Raw genomic sequence first — 12,295 nt, 5'->3', positions numbered from 1 at the left:
AGGTGGGATCGCTCTGAGGCTTCAGGCAGGGGAGGCTGTTTTGAAAGCCGATCTCCAAGAGGGCGTGGCTCCAAAATGCTGGCAAATAAAAGCCTGGAGAGCCAGCACCAAGCTGGAGACCAGCAGGAGGCACAGGAAAACTGCAAGCCGCTCTGTTCCTGGGCCTCGGAAGTGGTGAGCTCGCTGAGGCAGGAGGAGCTCTGGGGAGGGTCTGGGAATGTGGACGAGGGCCCTGCAGGCCAAGATGGGGCAGATGGAGGGAGGAAGATGTTTGCGCTCCAGATGGTGAAGGAAATTCCAGGGAAGGGAGAATCACTGCACAGAGGGCTGACACACAGGTCCTTTCCAGAGACAGCTGCTCACACTCACACCCATACACACACACACAAAGGCAGATACAGGGAAAAGGCAGCACCATTCAGGCACACCTCACCTGTCAGACCAGCCAGCCCTGGCTCGCTCACCTGGAATGCAGTATTTAAAGAACTCGCCATACCACCAGCACACCCACGTAGAGACATCTCCCCACTGTGTTTCAGATGCCTATGGCGTCCCCTCAAACCCTGGTCCTCTGTCTGCTGGTCCTGGCAGTCACTGAAGCCTGGGGCCAGGAGGCAGTCATCCCAGGCTGCCACTTGCACCGTGAGTACCTCTGAGACCGGAGGGCTAGGAGGAGTGGAGGTTCTGGGTGGGAGCGAAGAGCTAATAGAGTGGATGGTGATGCCGGCAGTACCCTAGAGGGCCCCACACTGAGGCACAGGCAACAGGAGCTGGGGGGAGGCAAACCTTGGCAGAGGCGCCGTCTACTGCTTGCCTATCTCCTTCTAGCCTTCAATGTGACAGTGCGAAGTGACCGCCAAGGCACCTGCCAGGGCTCCCACGTGGCACAGGCCTGTGTGGGCCACTGTGAGTCCAGTGCCTTCCCTTCTCGGTACTCTGTGCTGGTGGCCAGTGGTTACCGACACAACATCACCTCCATCTCTCAGTGCTGCACCATCAGTGGCCTGAAGAAGGTGAGAAGGGCCCGAACCCAGTGGATGGATGTTGGGATCCGGGGAAGACCGGGGAGATGGAGATCTAAGACAGCCCTGAGAAAGGGGACTGCAGCACGGACTCCCGGACTCCCATCTCCCGCAGGTCAAAGTACAGCTGCAGTGTGTGGGGAGCCGGAGGGAGGAGCTCGAGATCTTCACGGCCAGGGCCTGCCAGTGTGACATGTGTCGCCTCTCTCGCTACTAGCCCATCCTCTCCCCTCCTTTCTCCCCTGGGTCACAGGGCTTGACATTCTGGTGGGGGAAACCTGTGTTTGAGATTCAAAAACTGGAAGGAGCTCCATTCCTGCTGGTTACTTGCTATGGAATTTTTTTTTAATAAGGGGAGGGTTGTTCCAGCTTTGACCCTTTGTAAGATTTTGTGACTGTCACCTGAGAAGAGGGGAGTTTCTGCTTCTTCCCTGCCTCTGCCGGGCCCTTCTAAACTAATCTTTCATCATTTTACTTCCCTCTTTGCCCTTACCCCTAAATAAAGCAAGCAGTTCTTGAATTTCTCTCTTTATTAAGACTACCCCCAGCCAGGGAAAGAGGGGTAGACCATGATTACTGTGAACCCCCCCTCACCCCAGGACACTGTGAATCTCTTCTTGCCTGTGCCCTCACCCTCCCCCTGCCCAATAAATAAAAAGGGGACAAGGAAGTACACAGCGAGGGAAGGGAGGAGTGTGCACCCAGGACAGTGTCTGTGTAGAGGGTGAGCTGGGCGAGAATAAATAGACCATGGACCCCATGGTGGGGATGAGGAAGGACCTCGTGTTGGCCGAGGCAGGGGCAGGCGAGGCGCTGAGTGCCCTTGCCCAAGGCCAGAAGCAGAGGGTGGGAGCCCGCCTGCAGTCGGAGCCCAGCTTTGTGGGGCAGGGGAAGATCCCTGATGGCAGCTTCCTGGTCAAGCTTGCCCTTGTCAAGTCCTGCCACGAGGGGCTGAGCATTCTGTTGCCAAGACCACCATTGCCTCTCCTTGTCTCCCCCCAGTGAAAGCTGGGCTGGGCAGGGAGTCCTCAGAAGCCACTCTGGCAAGGCCAGGGGTAGGTGTGTTTCTCTCTGGGCCCCTGGACAGGAGAAGGGATAGAGGGACTGACAGCTCTGGGTTTAGCTTCTCCCCTTCTGAGGTGCTGTCTAGCTCTGACCCCCACTGGTGGCCACCTGGGGTGTAAGCCGCTGGAGGGGGGCCTCCTTGGCCCCCTGGGTCCCCTGTAGCCGGCGTAGCCGCAGCTCCTCCAGACCTTGCCATAACTCCTGACGCTCCTGGGCCTTCTGCTGCTCCCTGGGGAGAGAGGGTGAGGCAGCTCCCTTTCCTGGGGCCCCCCACAGTCCAAACTCTCTCACTACCACCCCACCGGCAAAGGGAAGGCATGGAACCATTTTTGTTCTGTGACTCCATAAAAACCCTCTACTGAGGGAAGAGAGCAGAGGACAGACAGATCCCAGCCTGCAGTCACGGAGAAGATGATGGGTGGGGCCTGAGTGGTTCTGGCTTCTGTAGGAAGCTACAGGGAGTCAGAACAAGTCTGAGCTACTCGAAGAATGACAGGAGGATACAGGGGCAGACAGTCAGGCATAGGATGGCAGGAGCATGGACAGTCTTGCAGCATCTGATCAGACAGAGTTTGGGGTGGTCCTCGGGTTCCCTCCAGCCATGGGGGTCTGATTCCTCCCTGCTCATCTCCCTTCCCCCACGCCCAGCCCCCAACACTCACTGCTGCTTTTCCAGCTTGTAGGAGGCTGTGAGCTCATCAAACAGCTTCCCATTCATCTCCATGAAGGTCTTGAGCACATTGTAGATCAGTGATACGATGGTTCTTGGCAGGGTCAAGGAGGGACGAGGAGATGAAACAGCTTCGGTTTTCCCACCTCTCCCTTTCCCTGCCCTTCACATACAGCATTCCACCTGAACACAAGCACTGCCCACTTTCCTGTCCTTTTCACCACCCCTGGGCCATGTTTTGATGCTTTCTCTGATACTCTCCAGCTAGGAGTAACCCTAGGGTCTGGACTGGCTGGCCCTGGTCCCAGTTTCTGTGAGTTAGGTCATGGCCTGGCACTCACTGGTTCCAGTGCTCCTTGGAGACTTGGTAGAGGGTCCCAAACACAGCAGGCAGCACAGTATGGCAGTTGTCCTCAATGAGGCTTAGGATATACTCATTGTTCCAGAAATACAGAGCCCGCTCTGCAACCTGGGGCAGACAAGATGGCAGAGTGATTAACTGGCAGTGGCTTCTCTCTGTGTGCAAGGTCTGGTGTCCATCACTACCTCAACGCCCAGGCCCCCTGACCTTCACACACCCCACCTTCAGGGCTTATCTGAGCCCTGGAGGAAGCAACGTTGTTGAAGGGAAAAGAGTACTAGATACGGAATCCAATGCTGCGGGGTGAATCCTAACCACTACAGACTCCACTACGCCCTGCGACCTTGGGAGAGGCATTTAACCTCCCAGCCTCAGTTTTCTCATCTGTAAAATGGGCTAATAATACCTATCTCAACAGGATGTTATAAGAATCAAATGAGATACTAGACTTCTAGGTGTTTAATGAACCGAAGTGCCAGAATCACTTTGAGGAAGACTTGACTTCCACTGGGTTATGGCCCATAAGAACGGGAGGAAGTCTACACATGCTTGCAGCAGAACATGAGTTAGAGTTAGCTGGGATGGTGTGGGGAAGCCTGGCTGCATCCCAAAGTGAGTCTAATGAAATCTAAGGCCACTAGCAAAAGGGGAAAAGCGATAACAGTCCTCCATCGCATTCTGGAGCACACTTCAGTTTACCAAACACGTTTACACTCACAATCTCTTCCATCCTTATCCCCACCCTGTGAAGAGGTCGTTGGCCCATTTTATAGCTGCGGAAGCTTAATCAGAATCAGAGCGGCGCAGTGATTTGCTCAAGGCCCCTCAGCCAGTGGAAGGCAGGTCCAAGGCTTCACCCTAGGTCTCCTGACCCTAAGTCCAGCATCTCCCCATTACCAGACCCGGGATTGGAGGAGAAACTGAGGGCAAAGGGAGCTTTATTAGGTCAGCTACCCAACCTTTCCAGGCCAGCCCTGCTCCCATCCCCGCCTGTCCTGCCTCATACCTGGAAATGGGGGCTGGAAACACAGCGAGCCACCTGCTTAAAAAGGGGCTCCTGGATCTTCACAAACTGGGAGGGCTCGATGACATCAAGAATCTCTTCCATCTCCCCCAGAAACATCACCTGGGTGGGTTGGGGAGGGGAGTAGGGACAGAGGGGCAGCAGCTCACATCTCCCCCTACACATACACACACCTGACTGCCTTCTAGAGGCCGAGCCCTCCCAGCCTCCCTCTGGTGGGCATTGAAGCCCTTCTTCATACCTCCTTCTGGGTGCAGGTTTTTGGCCAGTATTTGAGCAGCCCCCGGATCACCTGTGGGAGGTGAGACAGAAAGGAGTCACGCCTGCAGAGGTGAGAGGCTGCCTTAGCCCCCAGAGGTACTCACGTGCTCCGTCAGAGTGGCATCCTTCTCCAGGAACTGCACCACACAGTATGCCAGCTGCAGGGGGTGACAGGTGGAGGGAAGGAAGACAGGTCAGGAAGGCACCAGGTGCCAAGGACTTGCTGCCCAGGACAGAATGCCAAACACTGCTCACCCACGGCCTGTTACTTTCTTACTCACCAAGCATGTATCACCTGCCTAGGATGTACCAGGCATCACACTCAGTGTGCTGGGAATACAACTATGATCTCGCGGGGAGTGGGGACAGTCAACAAACTCATCTTTATAAGTTTTGCAAAAGGTTCCATAATATGGCTAGTGTGGTGGCTCATGCCTGTAATCCAAGCACTATGGGAGGCCGAGGCGGCAGAATCACTTGAGCCCAGGAGTTTGAGACCAGCCTAGGTAACAGAGCAAGACACTGTCTCTACAAAAAAATTTTTTTTTTAAATTAGCCAGGCATGTGGCATACATCTGTGGTCCTAGCTACTTGGGAGGCTGAGAAGGGAGGACTGCTTGAGCCTAGGAGGTAGAGGCTTCAGTGAGCCATGTTCCTACCACTGCTTTCCAGCTGAGGCAACAGAGTAGGGTTTTGTCTCAAGAAAAATTTGTGTATCAAAATCTCCCATAATAGATTTGTGTATCCAAATATTTGGGAATATAGAGGGAGAAGAATGTAATTCTGCCAAGGGAGGGTAGAGAAGAAAAGCCTGGCTTCACAGAGCTGATATCTGAGGTTAGCTTTAAAGTGCCGGTGGGAATTTTCTAAGGTAGATGGAACAGAATTATAAAGACAAAGAAGGTGAGATAGGATCCCTGGAGGATCTGACCTCCAGGACCCACTGGCTGCCCTGACTGTCTGGAGCTCCTGCTGCAGCAGGGCCAGGCCTGGGCCTCACCTGGGCATGGAAGACAGACAGCGACTTGACAGAGTGCAGGGGGATCAGGACGCGAACCAGGAACTGCTTGTGCTCTGTCTTCAGGGGCAGCGCAAAGCCATTGATGATGCTGAGGAGGAGGCAGAAGAGAGGAAGAGGGCTCAGGTGACCTGGCCCCAGTCCCTCCTTCCGGAATCCTGAGCTCCAGCTGAGGCCCAGGGAGAATCACCTTCCTAGGATCTCCAGCAGCTCAGCCACACCATTGAAGTGCTCGAATTCATAGATGAACCTGCAAGAGAAGAACGCAGGTGGGTAGGCCCAGTGCCCCCTTAGGCATCCTGCCTGCCCACCCTCACCTGCACGGCATGCTCATCCAACTCTCCCCCAACCCAGAGGCCACACTCCCTTCCCAACATCCCAAATCAGGCGCCATTGAGGTCCCCGTCCCTCCACACTGAAATGCCCTTCTCAGCCCAGCCACCTCTGCACTGAGTCCCAAGCTCAAGGCTCTCTTGCCAGTCAACCAAGAGAATGACAAACACTTAGCGCATCTACTCTGTACCATGTAAGTCTCAAAATTATCCAGGGAGATGGGGCTTATGAAATCCATCACATGGATGAAGAAATCAAGACTCAGCAGTTAAATAAAACAACCCCAATGTTAATAGGGAATCTAATGGACTCCAAGGTGCTGGAGGACAGGGATCATGGCTCACCCATTTTGTAGCTAATAACAATAACAACTAATGTTTCAGAGTCCCAGCCTCAGTCTAGGAGCTATGCTGAGTGCTTTGGAGGCAAGGCCCCATGTCACCTTGATGATGGTCCCTGAGTTAGTACAAGCAGCATCCCCATTTTTATCTTATCTTTGAGATGGAATCTCCCTCTGTTGCCCAGGCAGGAGTTCAGTGGTGCAATCTTGGCTCATTGCAACCTCCACCTCCCAGGCTCAAGCGATTCTCCTGCCTCAGCCTCCCAAGTAGCTGGGATTACAGGTGTTTACCACCACACTCAGCTAATTTTTGTATTTTCAGTAGAGACGGGGTTTCACCACATTGGCCAGGCTGGTCTCGAACTCCTGATCTCAAGTGATCTGCCCACCTCTGACTCCCAAAGTGCTGGGATTACAGGCATGAGCCACTGCACCCAGCCAGCATTCCCATTTTAAAGACGAGCAAACTAGGAGAGAGCTTAAGTAATTTGCCAAAGTTCACCCAAACGTTGGAACCAAACTCAAATGTAGGCCATATAGCTTCAGAGCCATGGTCTCAACTACAAGGTCACGTGAGCCTTGATGCCCAGTGGGTGCTGGTGCTCAGTGCATGTTTGCAGAAAGAATCTCTCTCTGGGTCCTTATGGCCTGGCATGATAAGGGTCAAATGATTTAGCTCCTAGGCCCCTGGACTGACCCAGTCCCTGCAAACCATTTCATCTCTCTTGGCCTCTACTTTCTCGTCTATACGATGGAAATAAATACCCATTCTCTGTCAACTTCACAGGCTTTGTATAATCAATATGTAATACGTTACTGAGAAAGGGCTTGGGAAACAGAAGTTCCACAAGGGCCCCTGCAGCCCAGGAGCCTTTGCTGCAGTCTTCTTTTTTTTCTTTTCTTTTCTTTTTTTTTTTGAGACACAGTCTCCCTCTGTCGCCCAGGCTGGAGTGCAGTGGCATGATCTCGGCTCACTGCAACCTCCACCTCCTGGGTTCAAATAATCCTTGTCTCAGCCTCCCTAGTAGCTGAGATTACAGGTGCCCACCACCATGCCCAGCTAATGTTTGTATTTTTATTAGAGATGAGGTTTCACCATGTTGGCCAGGTTGGTCTCAAACTCCTCACCTTAGGTGATCCATCCACCTCAGCTTCCCAAAGTGCTGGGATTACAGGTATGAGCCACCACACATGGCCTTTGCCACAGTCTTCTAACAGCCCTCTCACCCTCCCCAGGTCTCTGCTTGGCAGGCAGCAGCCACTCACCGGAGGAAGATGTGGTTGCACTGTTTGCGGATGTAGGCCCGGAGACCCAGGAACTTGCCGTAGACCCGGTGCAGGATGGTCTTGAGGTACTCACGCTCCCGGGGGTCCTCGCTATCAAATAGCTCCAGGAGCTGTGGGAACCAGATTCAGGGTCAGGGTCAGGGGAAAGGTCCACCCCAGATTGCTTCCATCCTATCCCTGGCCCCTCAGAGAGTCTGCCCCTGCCTTGTGGTACCACCCAGCCTGGGCTCCCCACTTCACCATCAGGACAAACTTTTGATCCACATATCTCTTGGCCACGGAGGGCTGGAAGTCTGGGCTCTCCAAGAAACGCAGGAAAAACTCATATACCAGCTGGGGGAGGGGGACAGACAAAAAGGTGAGTTCAGTAACAGCCTCACCCACTCATTCCACCCTATGGCCCTCATCCAACTGTCTAGGGGCTAAAGAGGCCCTCTCCCCATGCCTTGGATCTCTTCTGAAACTTGGATCTCTGTCTTCCCCAACCCTTCAGACCTGCAGGTGTGGCCACGAAGGCTCAAGGTTGGGCTCATCCTCTTCAGGGTCAAATTCAGGGTTCTCACTGGGCGGCAGAGTCCGGAAGATATTCACTGAGATCTGAGTGGCAGAGTTGGGGTTCATTAAGGAAAAGCCCTTGAAGCCAGAAGCCAGGGAGTCCCTCATTCAAAGTTCTTTTCTTTTTTTTTCTTTCCCAAGACAGGGTCTCGCTCTGTTGCCCAAGCTGGAGCACAGTGGTGCAATCTCGACTGACTGCAACCTCAACCTCCGAGGCAGGCTCAAGCGATCCTCTCACCTCAGCCTTCTGAGTAGCTGGACTACAGTAGCACACCACCATGCCCAGAAATTTTTAAATTTTTGTAGTGATGCAGTCTCACTGTCAGGCTGGTCTCAAACCCCTTGCCTCAAGTGATCCTCTTGCCTCGGCCCAAAGTGCTGGGATTACAGATGTGAGCTGCTGCTCCTGGCCCTCATTTAAAGTTCTAATGGGTTGATTTCAGCATCTGCCCCAGCAAGCAGTTCATTCCTTGGGCAATCATCACCTGAACGCCTAGTTCGTGCAAGCCCTGGGCCAGGGGCTGGGAACCCAAGGGTGAATGGGACACATCACTGCCTTCTAGGCAGGTGCAGTCCAGTGGGGAGAACAAGGCTAGAAGCTGTGAGGTCTATGGGCAGGAAAAGGGAGATTTCCAGCTTGGGTATTGAGAGTGGCTTCTTGGCAGAGGTGGCACCTGAGCCAGGCCATGGATGGTATGGGGTGTGGGGCAGGGCACTCCAGGTCTCAGGCAAGCATAAGCAAAGGTGTGGAGGTGGGGCAGGCCAGGAGGCATTCAGTGGGTGTTGGGCAGCAGCGGGTCGGGGGGAAGGAAGACGTGGACTGAGGCCAGGCCGATGAGTACAGGGTTATTCTCCACGCAGGGGTCCTGTGGACAGGAAACGGGGCTCACACGCCCTCTCGGCCGGCCCTCGGAGCCTGGGTGGCAGGTGCTCACCATGCGGATGATGTCTGGGTAGACGGGCTCGATGAGGACACCCCGGGTGCTCCCCACGCACTCCACCAGCTCATTGAGGGCTGCCCGCTTCACCTCCTTCCCCTTGAGGTCGGCCACACAGTCCAAGAAGTCAAACATCACCCCACACTGGGCCAGCTTCCGGCTCAGCAGCTCATGCAGCTCCGAAGCCGGCACATCTGGGGAGGAGAGGGCATCCTGAGCCTGGGCCCCAGCTCCCCCAGCTGCCCCAGCTCTGGGTGGGGCAGACCCTCCTAATCTCCAGGGCTGCCTCTGCTGTCCCCAGGCCCCATGCTCTTGTGCCATCTCCCGCTCCTTGCAGACAGCAAACAACTACTGTCCCTTCCTCCATTCCTGGGGGTCGAGGGTTGCTTTTCTTCCTCCTAATCCAGGCTCAGAGAGTATGATGGCCTGAGTTTTAAAGCAAGATCACAAGTCCTGGATGCAGCAGCTTTCCACAGGTGCCCCAAACAGCTGCTGCCTCCCTCTCAGGTGGCACCCTGTTCTAAGGGCCAGAAATGGAGAGGGGTTCAGGGCCAAGGATCTCTACGGTGTCCTTAGGCTTGGCCAGTCTGGCCCTATGGCCCAAGGCTGGGGAAGGGAGCTATGTGGTGATCCCAGGGAACCCTGCCAAGTGCCTGCTCCAGGGATCCGGCAGCTGGCTGGGCTGATAGTGGTCCCCTGGAACCCAGGTTATGGGCCCCACCCTTGGCCCTGGTCTGCCCCTAGGGTGGCACCACCTTCGGATGTCCCACCTCCAACGATGACAGGCCAGTCAGGCCATGCGTCAGCAGAGAGGGCTGGAGAGCTGGGGTCAGTTCTGATGGCGGAGAACCTAGCCTGGAGGGGTATCCAAACTCCCTCTCTTGGCAGCTGCCCGCTGCCTCCCACTCCACCCCACGGCCCTGCTGGTCCCCTCGGGGGTTCGGTTCCCCCAGTGGCCAGCAGCCAGCTCACCTTTGAGCAGGGGCAGCGGCGTGAGCTCCTGCTGGTTGCTCTGATAGCGGAACTGAGAGGAGCTGTGGGAGCGGCGGGGCCGGGCTCTGCGGAGGGAACGGCGGGAGAAGCCGTCCACCTTGTCGGGTGGGGGCACAGGCGACAGCCCGGGGGAGGAGGGGCTAGTGGGAGTGCTTGCAGGGGGCAGCTTCGTCTCCATGGCGGTCAGGCAGCAGGTCAAGCTTTCAGAGCCCCGGGGGTTCTCTCTGGGCCTGGGAGGTGCTGGGTGAGACTGGACAGACTAACTTGGTCCCATCCTGTCCAGGCGTGGGGGGGGGGGGGGCACAACCACAGTCCTGGGCCCCCCCCCAGGGCCTCCTGCAACTGCCCAGTCCTGGGGGGCAGGCAGAGTAGAAAGGAGGATGGCTCAGGCCTCAGATCCTTCCTGGGGGTCCTGAAGAGTCCAGTTAGGGTTCCCACCCTGGCTCTTTTGAAAACGAAGTCAGGCAGAAAGGTCAACAAGAAAGAGACAGAGAAAGCCCATCAGTTCCTCAGGAGAGCCGGGAGGCTGCGTGGAGTGCCCAGGTCTTTTCCCTCCTATCCTTGCCCAGACCCTAAAATAGGGGTGCAGCCCCCTCCCATCCTGGACATGTCCCTCCCTTCTCTCAGACAGAAAGGCTCCAAAACAACCCCTCCCAGAACAGGGCCTATCCCCTAAGCCAGCCCCGACTCCGAATGGAGCCCCGATCGTCATCCTTGCCCCTTTCAGAATGGAACACATCGCTGCTCCACTAAACCCGGCCACTTGGGACAACCCCAAGACTGGAGGTGCTGTCCCGATGCCACCCCGCTCCTAGAACCCGGCACCCTCCCCCACCTCAGCTCCTCCTTCCTGGCCCCCCAAACCTCATGGGGTGGGGGACACTCACTTCTCGAAAACCCAGACTTCGGTCGCCAACCCCCGGGGGCTGCCCCTAGGGAGGGCGACGGCCGTTCAGGGCCCCTTCGCAGCGGTTCCGCTCGGGGCGCTGGGGCTGGGCGGCGGCGCTCCTGGGTTCTCTCCCGGGCTCCGGGGGGGCTAGAGCATGCCCCCAACTCAGCCCCGGGCCGGGACTGGGCGCTCGGCGGGCTCTGCACCGGCCGTCGCAGCGCGCGGATCTCCGCTGAAGTCCTGGGACTCCGACCCAACGCGGTGCAGCGCAGCGGGAGCCCCGGCTCGGCTCCGTGCGCACCGGCACCCGCCGCCCAGCTGCTCAGGATGACATCAAGTCACCTCCCCCCGCCCGGCCCGCACCTCCCCGCGGGCTGAAAGGGGGGGCTGCGTCAGGAAGGCCCGGGGCCGCTGGGAGATGTAGTCCCCGCGCCGTTTAAAGTGAGCTGCCAGACCAAAGGGGACACCCTTGAGGGCAGACTCGGGATGAAGACCGAAGCTTTTGCAGCCAGAGAGCAGAGTGGGATGGGCTCTAGCCGGGGGCGGGAAGCCTGGATTCTAGAAGGGAGGCTGCATAGGGAAAGAGGAGGGCTTAGGAGTTTGCACCAGGAAAGTGGGGTGATGCCAGGACACTGACAGGAAGGAGTCGCAGCAAGCTATGCCAGGCCCACAGATTTGGCCTGGGCCTTCTATGCCCTAGGCCATCACCCCAGGAACCTCACCCTCACCCCAGAACCACCAGACACTTCAGAAACCCCTTGGAAACCAGCACTGGACTAGTTAAAAGTCTGCGATGAGTCAGTGCTTGCTGGGAGGGGTGTGGTACACCCAAGCCTGCTGGGAGATGCAGTCCATCCTCAGGCCTGCAGTCCCCCTCCCGTCCCTTGCTGTCTATGGTGACATCATGGTCTCCGGTTTAAAGGGCCAGTCCTGGAGTGGCAAAGCCCGAGAGGAGGAGGTTTTCTCCTGGAGCTGCCACCTCATCCCAGGCAGCCTGGCCTTCCCGGATGGACCTTTCAGCCCCCCTGGACCCTAAGATGGGCTGGGTGGGACAGTGCCTCTTGCTCAAAATCCTGCTGCTGGTATGCAAGGCACAAGTGGGAGTCTAGGAGTTTGGCATGCTAACCAAAAGTTCCCAGCCTGCAGTCCTGGGCCCCCCTCCTAGGATCCTGGACCCCAACACTCTTTATAGCCCTGAACTCCATCCTGCTACACTGCTGTGAAATCTCCACCCTGAAATGTTGCCTGGATGAGCAGCTGGTCCATGGTGAGCAGCAGGAAAGGGTGATGAAACCAGATAATGAGGTCGGGGAGGGGACTAGGGGCCTTTTCAGAGTCTGCCCCATCCTGCTTTGGGTATTGGTGACCACTCAGTGCTCCAGCGGAACCACCCAGCCATCCTCTCGGTTGCAGAGGAAGCCTGGGTGCCCAAGAAGTGCCCGCCTACCAAAGCAACAGAAGGCAGAGGCCTGCACTGAGGGCCGCAGTTCACCAGGCTGGGGTCCGGGACTCCGGCACTGGAGACCCAGCAAGTGCTGT

The 12,295-nt window shown here is 56.6% G+C and overlaps 2 protein-coding genes across 3 annotated transcripts; one reads left to right on the top strand and one right to left on the bottom strand.

Moving 5' to 3' along the window:
• Positions 1–43: 43 nt before the first annotated feature.
• On the top strand, positions 44–1,542 carry GPHA2 (glycoprotein hormone subunit alpha 2). The gene is made up of 4 exons (XM_055249864.2): positions 44–174; positions 540–642; positions 829–1,013; positions 1,138–1,542. The coding sequence occupies exons 1-4, from the start codon at positions 76–78 to the stop codon at positions 1,237–1,239; spliced, it is 489 nt and encodes a 162-aa protein (XP_055105839.2). The 5' UTR covers positions 44–75; the 3' UTR covers positions 1,240–1,542.
• PPP2R5B (protein phosphatase 2 regulatory subunit B'beta) lies at positions 1,535–11,628 on the bottom strand. 2 transcript variants are annotated; one of them, XM_055247927.2, is made up of 14 exons: positions 10,755–11,628; positions 9,847–10,312; positions 8,872–9,068; positions 7,877–7,978; positions 7,622–7,714; positions 7,361–7,491; positions 5,612–5,671; positions 5,404–5,512; positions 4,508–4,561; positions 4,384–4,434; positions 4,125–4,244; positions 3,099–3,226; positions 2,750–2,851; positions 1,535–2,316 (listed from the first exon to the last, which is right to left on the bottom strand). In XM_055247927.2, the coding sequence occupies exons 2-14, from the start codon at positions 10,043–10,045 to the stop codon at positions 2,169–2,171; spliced, it is 1,494 nt and encodes a 497-aa protein (XP_055103902.1). In that variant the 5' UTR covers positions 10,046–10,312; positions 10,755–11,628; the 3' UTR covers positions 1,535–2,168. The 2 variants fall into 2 exon arrangements, with proteins under 2 accessions (XP_055103902.1, XP_055103988.1); XM_055248013.2 differs by lacking the exon at positions 7,622–7,714 and having other exon boundaries at positions 10,755–11,581.
• Positions 11,629–12,295: the final 667 nt, after the last annotated feature.

Source organism: Symphalangus syndactylus, chromosome 1 (assembly GCF_028878055.3).
Source record: "Symphalangus syndactylus isolate Jambi chromosome 1, NHGRI_mSymSyn1-v2.1_pri, whole genome shotgun sequence".
NCBI classification, from domain to species: domain Eukaryota; kingdom Metazoa; phylum Chordata; class Mammalia; order Primates; family Hylobatidae; genus Symphalangus; species Symphalangus syndactylus.
The sequence above is the reverse complement of the archived record's forward strand: the minus strand, read 5'-3'. Positions and strand labels throughout refer to the sequence as shown.